The 15,905-nt window shown below is 36.8% G+C and overlaps 1 protein-coding gene across 1 annotated transcript in view; it reads right to left on the minus strand.

Moving 5' to 3' along the window:
* Positions 1 to 4,750: 4,750 nt before the first annotated feature.
* ANKMY2 (ankyrin repeat and MYND domain containing 2) overlaps positions 4,751 to 15,905 on the minus strand; it is a 34,413-nt gene continuing 23,258 nt past the window's right edge. The window contains exons 6-10 of the mRNA XM_007164880.3: positions 14,051 to 14,265; positions 13,122 to 13,257; positions 8,887 to 9,015; positions 7,791 to 7,920; positions 4,751 to 5,976 (exon numbers count right to left, since the gene is read on the minus strand). Coding sequence (XP_007164942.1) covers positions 5,792 to 5,976; positions 7,791 to 7,920; positions 8,887 to 9,015; positions 13,122 to 13,257; positions 14,051 to 14,265 — 795 coding nt within the window. The 3' untranslated portion in view covers positions 4,751 to 5,791. The remainder of the gene's footprint in view (positions 5,977 to 7,790; positions 7,921 to 8,886; positions 9,016 to 13,121; positions 13,258 to 14,050; positions 14,266 to 15,905) is intronic.

Below are 15,905 nucleotides of genomic sequence, written 5' to 3' on the forward strand. Positions count from 1 at the left end.
CACGGGCTTCAGTAGTTGTGGCATGCAGGCTTCAGTAGTTGTGGCACGCAGGCTCAGTAGTTGTGGCTCGCGGGCTCTAGAGCGCAGGCTCAGTAGTTGCGGCGCACGGGCTTAGTTGCTCCGCAGCATGTGGGATCTTCCTGGACCAGGGATCAAACCCGTGTCCCCTGCATTGGCAGGCGGGTTCTCAACCACTGCGCCACCAGGGAAGCCCTCATATTTTATTTTTAATCCCACAATCACTGAAAAGGATGAACAATTTATTCCAATTGCAAAAATATGGCTAACAAATTTTACTTAATCTCCTTTTTAGAGAACTAATGGAAATATATCTCATTTGTACGAAGAAAAAGATTTACTTTAAAATGCACTCCTCAATACTAGGCACTTTTTGTTCAAGAAAGAAGGGCTAGTAGTGGCCATGATTGGAAAACATTATGTTAAATACCATTTACAGAAAAGCACAAAACAGAAGACATGATCCTTACTTAAGTAGTCTAAAACTCTACCAAAATGGAACGCACAATTGAGAGGGTGTTTTTAATTAAGTTCTTAGTTTTAAACAACAAAGACCCATTCAAATGGGCTCAAGTGAAAGCACATTTATTTCAGGATCCATCAGATGATCTTATAGCTAAGAAACAGAAAACACTGATGCATAGATTTGTGGAGGGTTGTGGTTACAAGCTGAGGCTCTGGAATCAGACACATCTAGCTTAGCTCTTCCACTTACCAGTTATGTTACTTGGACAAGTTAGTTAATCTCTAGGCTTTGATTTCCTCTTATTTAAAATAATAATAATAGTTACTTCATAGAGTCTCAAGGATTAAGTTAGATCATGTATGTAACATGTTAGGTAGAGTGGCTTTCTCAAAGAAAGTGCTCAATACATGTCAGCTGTTAGAGTTGACCCTTGAGCAACTTGGGTTTGAACTACTCGGGTCCACTCATATGCAGATTTTTTAAAAAATAAATATGTAGCACAGTACTACACGCTCCACAGCTAGTTGAAGCCACAGATGTGAAACTGACGATATGGAGGACTGATTGGGAAGTTATACTTGGATATCGAGGAGAGTGGGCATGCCTAACCTCTGCGTTGTTCAAGAGCAGTTGTGCCCCTTAGGAACTATACCTACCATCATAAACCGAATGTTTGTGTCCCCTCAAAATTTTTATATTGAAATCTAATTCCCAATGTAATAGTACTTGGAGGTAAGGTCTTGGGGACGTAATCAGGTCATGAGGGTGGAGTCTCATGAATGGGATTAGCATGCTTCTAAGAGGCCAGAGAGGTAGCCTGCCTTTTCTGACATATGAGGACACAGCAAGGTGGCCCTCTGTAAACCAGGAGTAGGACACTCACCAAAAACTTGACCATGCTGGTACCCAGATCTCGAACTTCCAGCCTCCAGAACTGTGAGAAATAAATGTTTCCTGTTTCAACCACCCTAATCTATGGTAATTTGTTTTAGCAGCTCAAACTAGGACACCTGGTCTATTAGGGTTCTTCAGAAGAACAGAATCAATTGGGTGCATGCATATATAGAGAGAGCAAGTTATTTTAAAGAATTGCCTCATGCCATTGTGGAGGCAGGCAAGTCCAAAATTTGTAGGGCAGGCTGGTGTAGACTTGAAATTTAGGTATGATTTGATGTTTCAGTTTTGAGTCCCAAATCCACAGAGCAGGCATTTGTTTGCTGGAGCTTATTTTTGTCTGTAGTTGTTGGTGTTTCCATGTCGCTGGCTTCTTCCGCCTCAAATCTGCTATATATGAGGCAAAAAGAAAACCCAGAGAAAAAAACAAAGGGTCGTTGCCTGGATCCTGAGGGGCCTAGCCAATCTGCCCTCTTCTGATTGTTTTATATATAATGTTTAGGGTTTTTAGTTTTACTTAGTACGAGGAATAAGGAAAAGTATGTCTACTCCATCTTCCCAGAAGCAGAACTGTTCAGATTTTTTTTTTTTAAATGTAGTTGAATTTGTTTCCTTTTGTGGCTTCTGAGTTTAGTGTCACATTTAGGAAGACCTTCTTCATGCCAAAGTCATTAAGAATTTTTTCATGGTTTCTTCTGGAATTGATAATTTTTTTCACATTTAAATCTTATCCATTTGGAATCATCTTGGGATTAAGTAGTTTTATGTGAGTTTATGAAATAGATAGCTACATTGCCCTGAATTGATCAATTACACAGCTACCTGATTTATTCTAGACAAATTAAGATCACCATTTAAAAAGATGCCTTTATTGATTTATAAAACTAGAACTTAGTCCTTAAAGGCCATAGAAACTAGGCTAGAGCCACCTTTTGGCGGGGGTGGGGGCAGAATCTCCTGTTTATCTGCTAAAGTAATTATTATGAGAAGAAATTTGCTTTTTCCGAAATTAAGATCTTGCTTTTCGTCTATGCAAATGATGCTTTAATATCATCTTAGTTTACATAAGCATGCATTAATCTCTATACAATTTCAAGCAAATAATTTGCATTTGCTTGAAAATGCATTAATTAATGCATTAAAAAATGCGTTAATCTCTGTACAATTTCAAGCAAAAAAACGAGTTTTTCCAACATAAACATCAGTAAAGAGATGCAAAAACACCTTGTACTGAGCTTCTTTTCCAACCAAAATAACTATAATCGAATCCAAAACTTGATGTGCCTTTGTACTTTTTCTAAGAGCATATAAATCTCAAAAATTTTAATTTATGTGCCTTCATTTTCCTTTGTTATATTTACATATATTTAACTTTGGAAATTTGATCCCATTTGTTTTCTAGTTGTCACAAGGTGTATTACTAATTCTTTGTTTCTGATTTATAGAAAGGCAGATGAGAAATTTGCTCATGTAACCAAACTCCATAAACCCAGTGTAGACTGTGTCAGAGCCCAGTGGATTCAACATTTTTGCCTCCTTTTATCCCTCTCTTGTCTGTATCTGCTCAGTGGCTACATTCTCTCTACATGTCAGCTACTTCTACATGTCAGCTCTAGCAGCTCTGGAACTGAATCCCTGTAATTTATAATTGTCCCAAGGGAGAAACAAACAAACAAACATCCTCCCTCTTTGGCTTCAGGAATGTAAAATTTCTGAAAAGTATTCTTATTGGCCTAGTTGTAAACCATGAGAACTGGAAGACATCTACCTCCTGCTCAAGAAGGGGACTGATTTGCTTCAGAAGCAGGGGAGATGATCCTGAGAAGATAAAAACACTGCAAGAACATCTACTTTAAGAATTTCTATTAAGTTTAATATCCAATAATATTAAAACTCAAGTAAACTCATATACATCATGGATGATTAAAATCTCTCATCTTTTTAAGAGCCTAGGGATTATCTACCACATCCTGTAAAATAATGGCTTGTCTTCATAGCTCTATTATTATCTTACATCTGCAGAGAAACTACAGTGATGGTAACATATTAAGAGTGTACAATGTTGTAGTCAAAACTGCAGACCTTGTTGAGTTCCAGTTCTGTACTTTTGGATACATTAGTGGACCTCTTTAGACTTTAACCTCCTTATCTGTGTTATGGGGATAAAAATAAAGTCTACTTCATGGGGTTGTTGTGACTATTAAACAAGATAACTTCAGGGATACAGTAACTTTCAGTGGTAGCTATTATTACCACCTATTAGATCAAAAAGCAGAATCCAATTTCCTAATAAACTCACTGGCTAATTTAATATTCTATTACATCTGCTCTAAGTATAAGACATATTGGAATAGTAAGGCTATTCTTATCCTTTAGGTCCTATTTTTGTTTGAGAAAAGTTTCTTGATGGCATATCGAAAAACAAAACAAAACAAAAAAAACGGGTAACACCTGTTTTGATGGTGTTATAATGGAAACATCTATTTTTGGTTATTTATGACAAAGGAAGGGAGTATAATGAGAACCAACCTCATTTCTCTTAAACCCCATTTTCTGACCACCCCTTTCTTGAAATACATCCATGGAAATTTTGATATTGACATGGCTTATATCTAAAGTTCTCTTTGTCCAATTGGAAAGTTACTATTAATGCCAGTTGTAGCTGTGTTAGAGTTCCGATTCATATTAGCATTCATTTCAATGAAGGGAAAATTACCTCTACATTGCCTCATCTCTTGACTTTCCTATTCCCTTCTGCTTTTTCATAACCTTCCATGCTATCCAAAGACAGGGACCACGATGATACCACACACCCAGAAAATAATTAGAATCAGGGAACTCAGGTTAAAAAACATACTTTTGGAAGAGGAAGACCTGGGAGGACTATTTTTCTGGTCAAAGATAAATGTTTATCAGCGTGTAGATTGAGGTACCTTGATGAGTGAAAGGAGGCTTGTCATGATTGACATGTTCAGGTGAAATCTGCCTGCAGAATTCCTACTCACTTAACAGTGATTTACTCACATGAAGTCTTCCTAGAGCAGCATGGTACAGGGTGTGCAGAAGATGTATGTGTTGGGACTGGGAGAAAAGTGAGTGTAAGGAAGAGGAAAAGCAGCAAGACAGAAAAATCTAATCAGTGAAGTGAGGCGAGAATTCTAGTCATTTTGATTTGCAATTGTGAATATTAAAATAACTATACTGTGTTCTCCAGTATTTGCTAAGTTTCCTAAAATGTTTTAAGTTCTCTAGTATTTCTTTAATATTTGCCACCCCCGACAGCAAAAAACTATGAAACAAGATGTGAGGTGGCTATATCAGTAGGCACAATTTATTTTACAAATCAACACAAGAAACTTTGAAACACAGCACTATCTTCAGATCTCATACTCTAGCTTTATTTAAATACTCAGACACTAAAAACTGATGCCAGGACAGTCTATAAGTGACAGTTACAAATCAGTTTGTGGACAGAAAAAGCCACATGAAAAGCTTACAGGAAGGTAAAAGCCTTTCAAGTGGAAAATGGCACATGAATTAGTTTTATAATAATTGTGGACACAGTATGTTTAGCCTTTGTTTAACTGACAATTTCGTCAAACATCCTTTTAAATGCACATGCTGAGATAACTGTGGCTATGCCTTAGTTCCTCCTGGGGGGTTTGACATTTCTGAAGGTACAAAGACTAGATAAAACACCACTGCAGGAACTATATAAAGTTCAGGCTGCTCAGGATAAATTCTATAGAAAAACTACAATTAGCTGAACTATGGCAAAGATCCTTTAACATGTAGCTTTTCTTCATTTCATTGCATCTTTTTTTTTAACATCTTTATTGGAGTATAATTGCTTTACAATGATGTGTTAGTTTCTGCTTTATAACAAAGTGAATCAGCTCTACATATATCCGCATATCTTCATTGCACCTTAATAAGTAGAGCTTCACTATTGTCAATGCTATTTATATGCATTTTATTTACATATAAGTTATGGTTCTTTTAACTACCCATCTCTATGGCTATAAAATTTTTCTTTCCTGAAAATCTCCTCTCTCCTACAACTGTTCTGCTTGCCTCTTTGTTCCCTAAAGCCTATATTTCTTCTTTAAAAGGGGATTTATTTTCCTTTGAGAACAACTGCTGGGAAGCCTGCCTCAGAAAGGGAATAGAAATGTTTCTCCTATATTTTGAAAAAAAATGTTTCTCCCTAGGAATATCTGACCAATTATTGAACAGAATCAGTAGGAAATCAGAGCTTGGTAGACAGAGCTTTGCTGGAGAGCACGTATTCTATGAAATGTGGAATCCTGCCACAGTGCCATGCAGGCGTGGAGGCAGGGAGGACACGGTCTCGTGAGTTTTCCAGCCGCCTGCCAGGGTGAGGACTGTCCACGCCGGCACTCGCTGCGGCTCTTACTCCTCGGACAGCTGTGGACCTGCAGGAGCATCCTGTAAGCATCCCAGCCCAGCATCACTCTGAAGAGATTCTCTCTCCCCTTCCACAGAATCTTTAGGATTGCAGTCCTCCTGGGAGATCCCTGTTTCAGCCTCCGGCTGCTCTTCATTAACACAGTTAGAGTTGACATCAAGTTTGCCATCTGATAAAAAGAAAAAAAAAAAAAGAGTCATTTTGTTCCTACCGTGTGCTGGACACTCTTCTAAGTACTTTACGTGTATTCAATCATTTAATCCTCAAAACAACCATGAGGCCAAGTATTATCTCTATTATCATTCTTTTACAAATGGAGAAACTGAGAAGAGAGGGGTTTGTTAACTTGCTCATAGTTGCACAGCTAGGAAAAGAACAGAACTGGCATTTGAACTCAGGCCTTGAAATCAAGGCTGAAATGCAATCCTGCTGAAATCAGGATTGCATTCGAATACAGTTTTGCCATGAGTTAGCTTGAAGTCCTTGGTTAGGTAACTGCCTGTACAAGGCTGTTTCCTTATCCATAAAGTGGGGCATAATAAAGCCTACCCTACATTTGTGGAGAATAAAGGTGTAGAACAGTGTGGGATACGCGCTGATGTCTAACCACCAGGAGTTCCCATTCTACTGACAGTCCTCCCATATGGCTTCTCTAGTACCTGGCAACATACAGGATATTCAAGTTTGGTACCACCAGGAGTTCCCATTCTACTGACAGTCCTCCCATATGGCTTCTCTAGTACCTGGCAACATACAGGATATTCAAGTTTGGTCCACAAAAACAGGAGAACGCACAGCAGTCAGAAAGCCTGACTATGCTCTTAACAATTTATTTCTAAAAATTTAATTTTGTATGAATTCAGCTTTGTACGAATCATCCGTCCCCACTAGTAGTGTTTCTCCACCAGGTGGTAAAGTGGACACAGTCCCTTGAGGGGTGGAGATGGACATGCTTAGTATCAGAATCACCTGGGCAGTGTTTTCAAACTATCACTCCCCAGAATGTGCTATATATCCTCTGGGTAGTGTGGGCGGTTCTCTTCTCCAATATATGAATCATTGCTCAAGCAACTCACTGTTCCTGATGAAAATGAGTCATATACTTCAGGAGGGAGGGAGAGGAAAAATAATATGGAACTCACTGCCCTCACACTTGTAGAAATTTAATTTGTTCAAGTTAATTTGTAATTTATAGATTTACTCTGTAATTTCACCTGAAGTTTCATAGTTAAGAAATTTAAAGGCTTCCGACCATAAAATCTTTGGGTAGCCATTAGGGGAAATTTAATTATTATTCAAAGACCTTAAAATCCTTTGTGAGCAAAATATAAGTAACAACTCATTAAGAGTACATGGTTCCAGGGCAGTCTCATGAATCATAAAGTAGAATGTGGAATAAACGACATTCCTCAGAATTTATTTTATTTTATTTAGTTTTGGCTGCATTGGGTCGTCGTGGGCTTTCTCTAGTTGTGGCAAGCGGGGGCTACTCTTCGTTGCAGTGTGTGGGCTTCTCATTGCGGTGGCTTCTCTTGTTGTGGAGCACAGGCTCTAGGTGCACGGGCTCAGTAGTTGTGGCACACGGGCTCAGTAGTTGTGGCTCGTGGGCTCTAGAGCGCAGGCTCAGTAGTTGTGGCCCACGGGCTTAGTTGCTCCGCGGCATGTGGGATCTTCCCGGACCAGGGCACAAACCCATGTCCCCTGCACTGGCAGGCAGATTTCTAACCACTGTGCCACCAGGGAAGTCCCATCCTCAGAATTTTATGTCTTTCATTTTCTAGTGATAGCTAGGCTGACTACAGTCTTGTACATTATCCCGGGGACTCAAAACAGGGATACATTTAAGCGTGATCCTTATGTTGGTTAACCCCAAGCTTCCTTGGTCCCCTGAGAAGACTCAGTTCCTGTGTGTCCTGTGTTAATATCATTGATCCTTCCTTTCCCCACTGACCAACAGTATGATCTTGGTTTTTATACACTTACTGTTCTCCTCTTCACTCTTTTCTTTGGCAGCTTCCAACTGTTGCTTCTCATAAATGTCCTTGAGATTCTTACAGATTTTCTTATGTGCAAACCAATGTGTTTTCTGGCAGGTTTGATCGCAATATATTACCTGAAGGCAATTGCACGTTTATTTTCAAGAGGTGTAATCGCATAATTTTTCAATTATGACATTCAACCAAGTACTGTGCTGTAAAAACGTTAACTTTTCTATGCCCCAGCCAACCCCAGACATGAGAGAAAAAATAAATGATTGTTGTTTTAAGTAAAATATTTTAGAGTGTTTTTACATGTGGCAATAGTTAATCAATAAAGATGGTCACATTTAATTCTCACAACTCTAGCCCGATTTCACACATAAGGAAACTGAGGCTCAGAGAAGTAGGTAATTAAAGGAAATGAAACTGGAGAAGTAGGTTATAGCAGAATATGATAGGTTACAGAAGAATATGCTGAAGAATTTCAACCTTAAAAAACAAGAGGAAATTAACATAATCTATAGGGTAAAGTGAATGTACAGACGCATGCATGTGGGTGACATTTGTATGTGAGAAGAAGAAGCCATTCAGATATGCCCTTATAAAGATAATTCTGACAGAAGTGGGCAGTAAACCAGAAAGCTTAAAGATTGGTGACAGTCAGAAGGGAGTTGTAGTTTTACAAGGAAGAGTTGATGAAGAGATTGTAGTTAAAGTCAACATCAGAAGACTTAAGACTGCATATTTAGAATTGTTCCATTGTAGGTTCTCATATCTGCACCAGTCTCAGTCCCCTATGGATAATTTTTCTCATATTGATTCATTCATTCATATTCTTTCCTTTTTGGGGGTAGTCAGCATAGAAGCTGGGCAGCCTGGGAGTTTGACAGAAGATAGAGAGGGCACAGAACTACATTTATCCTGTAGTTCTCTTCCAAAATTATTTTAAAATATTAGATGCAATACTTTATATCTAATGGATTAGAATTTATTAGAAAACAGACGTCAACTATTATATTTACAGAATGTTAAAACTCAATTATCAATTTGGATGAAATCTAAACCAGATGTCAATGAACTTAAAAGAACTTCATTCTTACCATTTTGCACACTGAGCATCTTTTACTTGCTCCTTTTTCTCCACAGGTAGTGCAAAATTCAACATCCACAAAACCCACCTGACCAGTGATGGCTTGGGTAAGTACAGAGAATGCAGTGGGATCAGAACCCTACAGTGGGTTAGAAGAGGAGGAAAAACACCTCTGAAATCACTGTTGAAAGACTACAGAGAAGACACGTCAAGAACAAGAGACAAAATTATTAAGGCAAGAGACTACCTTATGACAGACTATGACAAAATGATAAATGCCTTTCTGAGTACACCTTTTTCTATACAAAGTACACGGCAGGTAAGTCATGGATCCAAATATTCAGAGAGAAAAATATTGGCCCTATTCTAGAATAAAAGTATTTTTTCAATTAGTATTATTCAGTAAGCACACAAAGATTTCAGATATATGACAATGAGCTCAGAGTGGAATTTCCTTCTGAGAATTAAGACAATATACATATTTTGAGGGACAATTTATATGGTACATCACAAATGTTCATCTTAATTCTTAAAAGTTTAGTGCAATTTGTGTTTTAAAGACTTTAAACTATTTACTTGATGCTGGTCTGCAATTCTAATAGTTAAAAATTATCACCTTTATTACTGAAATGTTCCAAACTCTTAAAATTAAAGACATAGATGTGATTGCATTAGGGTATTAAGAAAAACCAAAAATATGAAAGTTATCATATGGCTACTGAAAATCAGAATGGCTTGCTAAAGAGGATTTATGAAATTTTTTTACATGGGAAATTATAAGGGCAAATATTTATCTGCCTGGGATAATGCTATTAAGACCTATTTGAATGTTTATCTGCCTAGCATAATACTATTAAGACCTATTTAGAGCAATTACAGGGTATGGAGCTGTCTTACCTACTCAAAACAGTTCTTGTTTCTTGTTTCAAATTTGCTTCTTTATTCCCAACTAAATTTTTGCCAATTTTCATAATTTAAATTTGCATTTGCATTTGCCTTTTCTTCCTAAGTTTATTTGTTTTAATATTATCTTACCAATTGTACACAACAGAGCTTTACAAATACCACCTTGGAACATTGTTTTAGACTGTACTCATTTTGAAAACCGCCTTACTCCTCCTGAAAACAAATGATGACTGAATTTCCTTTCACTTTCAAGGGCTGAGAATTCTCTTTTGGAATGAAGATAGTATAACAGTGAGAAAAAAATAGGGAAATAAAACCTCAGATACTAGATATAAGTTAATAATTTCATAAGGAATGAATGTCTATGGCAGTTGTGCTCATAAGAGAACTTGTTAAAAATTCAGATTGATCTATACTTTCTAAATTAGAATCTCTAAGGATGTGGTCCATGTACCTGCATTATTACAGGTAATTCTGAAACATACTAAAAGTTTGAGAATTACTGGTACTTAAATGTTACAATGAACACTTATTAATCTATAAAATTATTCTGCCTCGAAAGTAGAGTATTTGATCAGACAGCAGTCTGGCCCACAGAGTATGATATATTCAACAGATTTTACAACAATTACACGTTTTTTTTTTTTGTAAAAGTGACTGAGACATGTTCAAAATCTCCCCCACAATAGGACTTTTGTGGGAGTCAGAAAACAATGACATTCTCACAGATGTAACCGGAGGTAAAACTAAAGGATTTTTTGCTAGAAGTATGGCTGTTAATGTGAACTATTGCTTCAGAAAAAAATTGACGGTACAGTAGAGTAACCACATGAAATCTTTCTTGTCACAGTTGAATGACAAGAATTCTTTCTTGCTGTGCAAAATCTTGTCATCTACTTTGTTAAATAAGAATCTGTTTAGGCACCAGAGCTCCGCCTATAGAAGATATTCAGCCTAAAAACAAACAGGATGCTTTATTCAATGTATCCTATAAAATCAGAGACATTAGCTAGCCTTCCAGAAGTTAAAATATACACTGTCAATTGAGAAAGCAAAATATCTCTAACAGTATCATCTGTTACAATGCTAGAGCAGCATTTCTTAAATGTAGCCATGCCTCACACTTCCTGCTGAATTCTGTCCCAGGTGGAAGCCAGAGTTCCACAGTAGGCAGAGGGAATCAAAACCCCTCCATGAGGGCCCAGGCATCAGCACTGTCAGAAAGTACCATAGGGGACCCTCGTGGCAGCCAGCTGTGAGAACCACCATGTCACGGGACAAGCTTAACACTGCTTCAGAGGCTTTTGAACTTGCAGGATACCGGAAGCCATTAGCAGTAAACAGTGGCTATCTGGGACACTCACAAGCACAAGCATTGCAGATAAATAAAGTTTTCCGGAGAGCAGAATATGTAACTCTTAAAGAACAAAAATGTTTAAAGAGAGAAATTTTTCTAAATTGCCTTAAATAAATACTATCTATTTATTGATGGCTCAGATCACTAGGATAAATATCAATCATACACTATACACTCTAACTACATTATTTTATGATACAGGGTTAAAATGGATTGTTGAGCCTTACACTGACCTGCTTTGACTTTTTAAAAAATACTCCAGGCTGCTATTTTTAGTTTTTCTGTTTTCTCCCTTGAAGGTACAATGTCAGCTACACTTGTCAGTGCTGGAAATATCCCACAGCAGCCACTATTAATTGCTTCTCTGATAGCCATTCCTCCAACTCCTTACTAACAGAAACATAATTTTGTCAGAGCAGCAGTGTTTAGACCAGCCAAAAGCATCTCTCCAGAATACCCATTTCTCCAAAATACTCACTTCTACCTGTGCCACTAAGAGCACAGGTCAGCATGGGTTTCAGGGAGAGCTTATGTTTTCCAGCTACAGACCAATTTCCTTTTCTTGTCTGCCTAGGATAGGAATGTGAGCTTGGAGGAAGAGCGTGAGATGCCTTGCAACTCTGAGGTCATAAGCATGTGTATGATAATCTGTATGGCTAAAGAATATTGGGTGGAAAAATAGGAAAGTATTTGGGTCCCCAGTCCATTTCTGAGCTACTGTGCCAGATCTGGTCTGCCTACCTTTGGGCTTCTGAGTATATGAGAATAACTAAACCCTTATCTATTTAATTCATAGTTGCCTGGAGTTTGATATGCACAGCCAAAACACATTCATAATTGATACACCACACTCATCATAATTTGCTAACTTTAATCTTCCAAAAGCTTAAACACCAAATAGCCAAGCATATTAAAGAGCCAGGGGAAAGAATCTCTATGTGAAATCATGGAGAGCTCTCAGGAATAAATCAGTGCCTGAACTTCATGAGATCATCTTGTCTGCTTGGGTCTTTCTTCTTCCGTGGCTCTGGGTCGGTTAAGTCTTAATGTATAAAGGAGCACCTGGAACCCATTTTTAGTCCTGATTTTTCAGACTGAGAATAATATAACAGCCTAGAGAAGGCAGAGAAGAACCAACATTGCCAGATGGAGGGAGGAAACCAGGGATGGGAATAGTGTTAGGATCAGTTTCTTGCCTAATAGACAAAGGCTGATAAAGGATTTGATTGAAATGCATAAAAGCATAACCAGTGTAGATAAGGTAAACTGAAACCTATTCAAAATAGGGAAGGCAGGGAGTGTCTTTCATACTACTTAAATAAATATATGACAAAAGGGCAGTAAATAAAGAATAGATAATAAAGTTAAAATTTACTTCCCATAACTGGCAAGTATAAATAGATTTTTTTTTTTTTAACGTATGGAAAATTTATAAAATCAGAGGTATTAAGGTAGAACATAAGAAGCTGGGACATCCTTTGAGATTGTTTAGCAGGACACAGAATGAGCCTTCTCATGACTTATCCTCTCACATCCCCTGACAGGAAACCATCAAGGCAGACATTCAATTCCTACTTTCATCTAGTATGGGATTTTGTACTGGTTTTTCACACACTACACCTGAACAAGTGTGGATCTGTATTACATAGTGGATGTGTACCCACCGTTAAGGTTTCACAGAGGCATTAAAAATGTAAGTATCCACTGTAACAACCTATATTCTGACATAAGGATATACTGTTTATTAAACCATGAACCATATAAATGGAAGAAGAGAATTGAGAGAGGGGAAACGGATAAACAGAAACAGTGTTAACAGCCAAACCTATCTCCATGTTTGCTTCTGAAATTTTTCTAAAATAATAAAGAATTAAGTCTTTATTAAATAAATAAATAATGCTAAAGAGAACATGACTTTAATTGTACAAAATATGGTAATTAGGTCTTACTGATAGAGTTAACTTAATTGCAAAGAGCCTTACAATTTCAACAGGAGCAATGCTTCGCACCAGCTGCTGGAGGAGTGTAGCTTCACAGTAAGGAAATTTTCTGATACTTTCTCTAATGATCTTTTCTTGATATATTGGAAAGCCATCAGAAGGTCGGCCTTTTAACAAGCTGAAAGATATTTTTTAAAAAGTAACTAGAGTTACTTTTTAAAGGAGTTGAATTACTAAGCATTTCCTCCCAGCTGAACCCATGAACTTTGAGTAGTTTCTTCTTTGCTGCGTAAGATTTTCATTGGGTCTTCACATCATGAGGATAGACTCAATTCAAATTGCTGCTCTACCTGCACATTAGGCTAGGCCTTATCAGGTTTAGGGGCTCAGAGATGTATTTATAAAAGTAACCCCTGACATAAAACATACTAAACACTGTTATCAGATCAGCTAGTTACTTATTACCATGTCAGTTATTTGTACAAAGAATGAAAACTCTCATTGAGTCACACCCTCCTAACTTAGTTCTCTTTTCTTAGTAAAACTATCGGAGAATTTGACCCCCAGGGGTCAGAGAACAAGGGTAACACACAGCTCTCCTGGGTACAGAAACAGAGATACATTGAGCGCCATTGTGAATCCAGAGCAGCAATTATGGCATAAGCACACCTATCCTCAAATTTGGACTTGGGCTACTTTCTAGCTGTATGATTTTACACATGATACTTAACCTGTCCAAACTTCAGATTTCTCACCTATAGTTGGGGATAACAAAAGCATTGTTGTAAAGAGTATAGAATGGAATAATCAATTTAGTTATGAGTGCCCCTTGTTTCTTACAGATGAAATGTGATCTCAACATTAACATCTGCTGCTAAAATGTTTAATTTTTAAATCCATAATGAGATTTCATATAATGAAACATTATCCATTTGAGTGTACTTTATACATGACATGGGAAAAAACAGTACCTTTTGATCAGGGTGTCCAATTTATTCTCTCCGTCTTTTAAGAAGTTAATACATTTCTGAAAGATACAGCTGATGTAATGCATTTTCATAGCCAGTACTTCATTCATGTCTCTTTGCTTCATACATTTCTCACAAATCAAATCCATCACCTTGTAGCATTTATTCAGAGCTGCTTCTTCTGCCAGCAGAGGATTCTCATTTATAAGCATCACAATCTAGAAGAAATCCCAGTGAGCTTAGAAATTCCTTGAGAGATTTTCCATGTACTAATTAGGTAGTCAGTTTTGATTACCAAATAAAGTCTTTCTTATGGTCACATATTTACTGTGTTAATTTGAATTAGAATGCAAATTGCCACTGATCAAGTTGTAAAACTAATACAGAAGGACCCTGACATTATGGAATCTCTTGAATTCTGTGTATCAGTTATTGAGTGATTTGCCATCCAGCTAAACTGGGGTGTTAGTTGGCCAGTAGGAATCATGGTTTCACTATCTCTGTTAAAAGCACTTTCACTAAAGATAAGCATGGCATATTTGTACACCTTTTATATATAGAATCAACTAACAGAGCAATCGTTACTTTTAGTTAATGTTACTGAGTGTTAGGATTTCATGGCTAGGAAAACCACAATTCTCATTCATTCTTGTTAATTATAAGGAAATGAAGATTTTTACTGACAGAAGTCTAAAAATAAAAGGTGTATTACTTACTGATTGACTACATTTCTCTTTGGAAATTTTCCTAATATGCTTCTAATCACCAATGTGAATAGGTCAAAGAGGAAAGCAAAAATAGCTTTAAAAAGGGATTCTAAGAGAGTTATCCAATCTGATGCATTATGAGTCCCACACTTCCCATATATGCCCAGATTAAGCCCAAATTTAGTGTAATAAGGAGTATTTTTTTTTTCTTTATTGGTTGTGGTAGGCTTGCATAGGACAGCTGTAAAAATCCATAATGAGATACAGTAATGTAAACATGTGTGTAACATAGGCACATTTGTATTCTCAGAGCAGAAGTTCATTCAGTATTTGTTAACTTACGTGTTACAGCTAAATACCTGTCCCAGGTAATCTTAGGAAACAACAGGTAGCAGATTTCATGAATTGGATCCTTTTCTTTAGACATGAAGATAATTTATTAAGTAAAACCCATGCCGAGCCTCCTACTTGAAAATTTAACATATATTAAATGTTCTTGTTAAATTAAGATTTTTTACTTATTTTTGACACTACTAAATTGATATATAACCTAGTATTTTACTTAAAATATAGCACTCAATAACAAATTATTAGACTTCATGAAATAAGTATAATCAGAATCCTTATTGGTAACAAGTTTGCTTGACAACTTTCCTTACCATAATATATATCATTAATTACCTGTTTATATTTCTGCTGTCAACTGCAATCAATGGAAGCTGTTTGCTCAATATTTTGTATACAGCATTTGTAATCAAAGGATAGGATCTAAACTTACATGTAAGAATTCTTTAAAAAATCCCAAATAGAACCCAGATTAATGATTGATATTTTTTTAAGACATTAGACTTTATTTATTTTATAATATACAGCAGTACACACAATAAAAAATGATATATACCCACAGCTCAACAGTGAGCTCCCTGAAGCATTTACATAGCTGCACACAAAATAATAACATTTGAATTAGTTTCCTTTCTTTAATCTCTGCAGCATTATAAAATAATATATTTATTATAAAGGGAATCACTATTAATTACTGAAGAGGAATAAATCAATTCTGGGCTTAAAAATCATGTTAATAATCAAAAGATAGGATCACTTGCACACATCTGTTTCCTAATCACTTAGAGAGTCTGCTAAACTCTATT

The sequence above is a fragment of the Balaenoptera acutorostrata genome, chromosome 7, assembly GCF_949987535.1.
Source record: "Balaenoptera acutorostrata chromosome 7, mBalAcu1.1, whole genome shotgun sequence".
Taxonomy (NCBI): Eukaryota; Metazoa; Chordata; class Mammalia; order Artiodactyla; family Balaenopteridae; genus Balaenoptera; species Balaenoptera acutorostrata.